This window comes from Mus caroli, chromosome 12 (genome assembly GCF_900094665.2).
Source record: "Mus caroli chromosome 12, CAROLI_EIJ_v1.1, whole genome shotgun sequence".
Classification (NCBI taxonomy): Eukaryota; Metazoa; Chordata; class Mammalia; order Rodentia; family Muridae; genus Mus; species Mus caroli.
This window is the reverse complement of record NC_034581.1, coordinates 1,542,522-1,549,180: the sequence shown is the minus strand read 5'-3', so window position 1 is coordinate 1,549,180 and position 6,659 is coordinate 1,542,522. Positions and strand designations below refer to the sequence as shown.

Genomic DNA, 6,659 nt, shown 5'->3' with positions numbered 1-6,659 from the left:
CCATGACTGTGACAGATTCCAAAAAGGAAACATTTCACAAGAGCAGGCTAGCCCATGACTGTGACAGATTGCAAATGTGTGTTGTTTTTATTTTAGTCATGTTGACCGGCAAAAGGTATTTAATTCTTTAATGCTTTACAGATAATCTAAATTTTGAATATCATGTTAGGTTTTATATAATTATTATGTTGCTGGTTGTATATTAAGATGTAGATGAACATATATATTTCCATATATTAAAGGGAAGTAAATATTTAAATTCAGGGATATATGATAATCACAGCAGAGTTTATGAAGACTAAATCCATACTTTGAAATAAAGGCTAACCTTGCCTTGGTCTGGGTTTAGTTAGTTTAGTTAGTAAAGTGCCTACTTACACAAGCACAAGAGGTAAGTTTGGTTCTCCAGCACCTTGTGAAAGACTGACAGCATAGCATAAACCTGTAACCCAGTGCTGGTGAAACAGCCAGATGGATCCTGGAGCTCACTGGCCGGCCAGTCTAAACAGTGATCTTCAGGTTCAGTGAGAAGCCTTGTCTTAAAAAGTAATGCTGAGAATGACAGAGAAAAACAGCTGACATCAACCGCTAGACTGCACAGAACCATACACATGTATGTATGTATGTATGTATGCGTGCATATACATACATACACCCACATTACCATGAACACATGTGTAATACTCCCACACCCCCAGACACACACACACACATACACACAGAGCTATCCTTCCTCTTTGGCTATATGACCTCATTAGAGAAGTGTCAGAGTGCTCCATCTCTTTTTAATGTGTTAAATACATATAAAGGGCGTATAGTTTATAGGTCCCGCATCCGTAACTCTTCTAACCTAAGAACACACGTGGCTGGTTAGGTTGGACTGGATGTTAATACTCACACTGAAGTCCCATCCTCAAAAAATCCTTCTTTTGTAGGTTATCATGCCACCGTTTCGTGACCCCTTGAAAAAAGCCCAATATGACCAGGACGATGAAAAAAGAACCCTTCTGCAGTGTGAGACTGGTACTTAATTCTTATGTGGCTCCTTGCTCACAGGCAGTGGCACTTGCACTTAAGCACGATCATTTAGGTCACTAATTTTCTTGCAGGCAAAATCTATACAATGAAAGAATTTAAAGAGATGGAGAAGGCCCAGTTGCATTGCAGATTCCCGAGTATTTCTAACTCAAGGCAAAGTATGACTGCAAATGGATGGCTTAGAGTGCCCATGAGTTACATAGACAGTGAATTTTGTAAAAGGAGCAGGTAATAATTGACAAAATAGAAGGTGTGGTCTTCTCAGACATTGAAAAGTCTTTCTTGAGATAGTGTTCTATTTCAGTCATGATTTTTTTTTAAAATAAAGTCTATTGTGATTCATTGTTCCTCTGTATGTGATACTTTTCTTGGGCACTCTCAAGAGTCCCCAGCCTTTGTTTTATCAGACAGACTCTGAGGTATCTGAGCTTATTTTACCTTTCCTTTTAGAGTCTTCTGACATTTTTGTTTTTGTCATTATATATAGTTCATTAATTTGGGGGGAGGCTAGACATTATCACTTCAAATATTTCTTAGGGACAAGTCTATGTATTTGTGGCTGTGGATAATGCCCTCAGGTCTGTAAGTCTTTGATATAGGTTGACTTTACCTTTTCTTCTCATGTTTTGGTTAGATGATTTCTACTGAGCTGTCCGCAAGTCCATTGAGTGTCCTTGTGTGTGCTGTCTACTGATGAACCATCAAATGCATCTGTGACATAACGATATTTGGCATTTCCATTAGATTTCTTTTTATAGTTTTTACCTTTTCTGAAATTCTTCATCCATTGATATACACTGTCCACTTTTTCAACCAGATTTTTTTCAAAAGCCATACTAATCATAGTTACTTTAATTTATAATTTGATAGATCCAACATTAGGATCATTTCTGAATTGGTTCAGTCTGGTTCTGTTGATTGCTCTATATCTTCACTAGGCATTTTATTTTACCTATTTTGCATGTCTTATAATTTAAAATTTTTATGTATATGGGTGTTTTGCCTGCATATCTGTTTATACATTAGGTGTGTGCCTGGTGTCTACAGAGGTCAGAAGAGGGTATTGGATACTCTGAGCCTGGAGTTAAATGTGAGGTACCATGTGGGTGCTGGGCATTGAACCTGGGTCCCCTGGAGGATAGCCACTGTGCTTAACTGCTGAGCCATCTCTCCTTCCCAATGTTTTGTTTGTGTGTTTGCTTTTTGAGACAGGTTCCCACTGTTTCCAGGGCTGGTCTGGAACTCCCCATGTACATCAGATTAGCCTCAAACTTAACTCTAGAGCTTCCTGCCTCTATTTCCTAGGTTCTGAGTTTAAAGGCATGCACCAGCCCACCTGACCTTAATTTTAGATTTTAAAAACTCAATATTAGACATTTAGGTGGAAAAATAGTGCAGACTCAGTAGTTTTCTTTCGAAACTGACCTGCCTCTCTTGTCACACAGTAGTATTGGGAGACTGGTTTATTGGTCAGAAGATCTAAGTTTGGAGATTCTTATAGTTGTTGTCTCTAGTACTCTATGAACTTTAAGAAACAAAGATTTATTTTATTTATCTGTATGTGTATGAAAGTATGCAATGTGTGTGCTGCTCATAGAAGCTGGGAGAGGGTGTCAGAGACCCTGGAGCTGAAGTTTTAGGCAGTTGTGAACTGCCTATGTAGGTGTTGGGAATTGAACCTGGATCCTCTGAAAGAGAAGCCAGTGCTTTTTATGGCTGATCTATCTCTCCAGACCCCTGGACAGTTTGTTTTAGAAAGATGTTATTTCTACTTTATGTGTATATGGGTGAGCCTGCACGTGGATCTGTGAGCATGGGTGCAGGTTCCTGCAGAGTCTAGAAAAGAGTATTGGCCATCCTGGGGCTGGTGTTACAAGGTAACACTGAGCTGTCAGAGTGGCTGCTGGGAAACAAGCCAGTCCTCTGGAGAAGACTAAGCCGTCCAGCTATTTCTCCAGCCCCAAGATTTTGGTTTTGTTGGTTTGTTTTTCAGTAGGGATGTTGTGTGAGGGTCTCATGATAGTGGTGGAAAAATAAAATAAAAACATTGATGTGATAAAAGAAAAGATTTATATAGTTTCAGTACTTGGAGGGCCAAAAAGAAAGTCAGAGAAAATTGGAAGTTGGAGCATGTATCCCGAATGGAGGGCATTGTGCTTATTGGCCACTAATACTGAACCAGGCCTGCTCTACCACACCTGGCTTTATGACTTCTTTTTACATTAGAGTATAAGCTCCCTGAGGATAGAGGGAGGATTTCAACTTTGCGCAGCTAATCTCGGTTCTCAGAGAACAAAGAACACGTCTTCATTAGGGTTTTAAAACCTCTTAAGCAACTAGTATCCTTGAAAAGGCACAGCAGTGTCAAGTAATGGTATTTTGAACCATATTTATGGCAGTCAGTTTCTAGCAATAATGAATAATAATTAAATGTAAATGAGCATTGTTTTGCAACATCCTGATACACGTTCTCTTGTTAAAGGTTGAAAGTGAAGATGAATTTTAATGCTAGTAGTTTTGATTTGAGTCCATTGAAAAGGGTGCCTAATTTTCTGGAATACCGGGAGGAAGAAATGATGATCATTTACAAGTAAGCCTGTTATTCTATAAACCTGCTGTCCTTTCAGTTAAAATGTTTGGCTGTGTTGCCTTCTCTATCACTCTTCCAGATCACTTGCATTAAGGCCAAGGCCTCAACACTGTTCAGGGTAAGGTAACTTTTCTTTGGTTTTTATGGGTTAAAGGAATAAAGAGCACAGAAGCAGAAAGCACGACAAGGGGCTGGGAAATGGTTGACAGCTTGTACTGAAGTTGTGAGTCTTAGCGAGAGACTAGTTCCTGTAGGTGTGGCTAGAGTGGAAGGTGCAGTAGGGCACAGCAGGCTCACAGAGCTACGCCTGACCATGGGAGATCTGTTATCCATGCACTGACTTAAAATCAGACAGTTCACACATACAGAAGAGCTGTGTGTGGTAGGGCACACCTGTGAAGTGGACACTTAAGGTTCTTTGGAGAGTCAGTTGTGTTGATGGTGTTTTGTTGGGGCAAACACATGAAGGAGTGTTTTCCTGAAGTGGACACAGGTGAAAGACTAAGGCAGACTCGTGAAGGAACGTTTCGCTGAAGCAGACACAGGAGAGAGGATGTTCTGCTAAAGCAAGCATGTGAAAGGACACGCGATGAAGGATTCATTGCTAACAACACACATGTATTGGTTCACCATACATTGTGTAGTTGAGCTGCGCTTATTGCGACTCCATAGACAGAAATGCACCAAAAAACTTCTGGTGGTGTGCTGCAGTTTCTTGCAGCTTCTGCGGACTCAGGCTGATTGGCAGAGTGATGTCAGCTGAGACAAACGCACATGCTGAGGCAAGACCCGTGGAGGACTCGTGATGTTTGGAGGGTATAAAATAGGACTCGACGGACAGTACTGAGGGCTGAGCTAGGCTTGCTTATAGAGCTAGCTGTGCAACGCTTGTCTCTTCGGTGATCTTCGCTTCCCTGAGAGGCACAGCCAAGAACTCCTGGCGTTCCTCCTGGTCCCTCCTGCTGACTCCTGCCAAGGCTGAGGCCTGGCTGTCTCTGCTAGGTAGTGCCACCGCTGCTGATTCCCGTTTGCTATCCAGACTCCACTGAACTGCTGGTGTATCCATCAAGTGTTTGCGAGTGGATGGAGCTGCTGCTGCTGACCTGTGGACTGAACTGCCGATTTCCAGACAACACAGATGGGAGTTGCTCCAAAGAACCTTTCTAAACAGGTCCACTACCCCTGTATCCTTTCTTTTCCACTACCTCTGGTGGGTGGTGGGCTAAAAAGGGAGGTTAAAGGATTTGAGAGCCATCATTAAAAATAGGATTTGAAAAAATTAAAAGTTACACAGCTGTGTAGTACTGAAGCAGGGAAGATCTGGAGTATAGCCTGGGATACAAAGCAAGATCCCGTGTGAGAAAACTGTGTGAGGATAGAGATTACATAACTGTAGAGAAAGATAACATCTTATAATCTGATTATAAATATTATGATCTCTCATCATTGCCATAGAGACTGTAAGATAGTGCAGAGTCTTTTGGAAACAACTTGTCAGTTTTCTAAAATGGCAAACACAAAGTTACCATGTGGTCTACAAGTTCTACAGAGGATTCTATTTGGCTGGTGTCTGTGTGTGTGCTCGGGCATGCGTGTGTGACAGAGTTCTTACATGTAGCTCAGTATATCTGCCTGCCTTTGCCCCTTGAGTGCTGGGATTAAAGGCATATATCACTATGGCCAGCCTACTGCTAGGTTTATATTCAAAAGAAATGAAAAAAAAAAAGATCTACCTACAGGCTTTAAGTGTATTCACAGCAGAATTATTCACAAACACTGGAAACTGGACATTCACCAGCTAATGAACAGATAAACTCAGTGTTGTATACTCACAGGATACAGTACCGATTTACACCATGGATGGAGTCCAAACCATCACACTCAGTAAACTAAAGCCCCCACGCTGTGTGATTATTCCAAGTGAATGATAAGGGAAACAAAACACTCTATGGAAAAAAGCTTACTTAGGGCTGGGGTGAGAACGGGAGTGTCTGTGACTGGTCTGGGGGATGGCAGTGCTCTACAGTTAGACCGTGCAGGTGACTGCACACCTCTGAGTGTCCTAAAAGACATCGCTTTAACTGCTGGTCAGAGTTAAAGCTAAGAACCTAGCAAAGTAGAACAGAATAGAGCTTACCTTTTTATAGGAGGTTGGACTGTAATTCTCCGTTACTTAATGTGTTGAAGTTAGCTGTAGCAGTTTTATTTTACTTTCTCTGAATAAGCCAAGAATGTGGTTAATTAACTACAGTGTGGCAGAAGCTGGTGAGGTATTGGAGGTGCTTGGCATTGCTGTGCTTAATTGTCTCACAGGCATTCGTGATTTAAAGTAAAAAGAGATTGGACTGGATTCGTGTGTGCACCTGTCATCCAACAACATTGCAGGCTGAATCCTAGAGTCTGAGACCAGCCTCCTTGTCTCAGAAAAAACTAAGTTTCTACAGATAGTGTTTGGGATAGAGTTGGTTCTTGTGGACTTCTCAGTGTTGATAATATAATCTTTTGTTCATTGGATAGGGGCTGGAAACGAGGAATAAAACCTGTTGAAACTGGGCCCTATTTATTTGTCTATCAGGGTTCAAAGGAGCCGACTTCTCCACAACCCTAGGCAGCTTGCTTCCCAAGGCAGCAGTGCATTTGATTGAGGTTTGAGGTAGCATCTTGGCAATAATATTCCAAGCCAGCAGTGCTGCCACATGCCTGTAACCCCAGCATTGGAGAGACAGACACAGTGGGAGGATCTCTGAGTTCTGAGTTCAAGGCCAGCCTGGTCTACCTAGAGAAACCTTATCTCAAAAAACAAACAAACAAACAAAAATAATCCATTTAAATTATATTTATTTATATATTTACCTATTGAAAGAGAGGGGGAGAGGGAGGAAGACAGGGAGGGAGGGAGGGAGGGAGGGAGGGAGAGTGGGGATAGTGAGCATGCAAGAGTGTACCATAGTACATGGGTAGAGCTCAAAGGTCAACTTGCCTAAATTAGTTCTCTTTTCCACCATGTGTGTCCTGTGGAACAAACTCAAGC

The 6,659-nt window shown here is 41.7% G+C and overlaps 1 protein-coding gene across 3 annotated transcripts in view; it reads left to right on the top strand.

The window, feature by feature from the left end:
- LOC110307434 (protein FAM228B) overlaps positions 1-6,659 on the top strand; it is a 31,422-nt gene that overhangs the window by 21,409 nt on the left and 3,354 nt on the right. For 2 of the 3 annotated variants that reach the window (XM_021179673.2, XM_021179675.2), the window contains exons 6-8: positions 936-1,023; positions 1,110-1,266; positions 3,521-3,628. In XM_021179673.2, coding sequence (XP_021035332.1) covers positions 936-1,023; positions 1,110-1,266; positions 3,521-3,628 — 353 coding nt within the window. Of the gene's footprint in view, positions 1-935; positions 1,024-1,109; positions 1,382-3,520; positions 3,629-6,659 lie in introns of those variants that run through there. The other variant, XM_021179674.1, reaches the window with a different exon arrangement.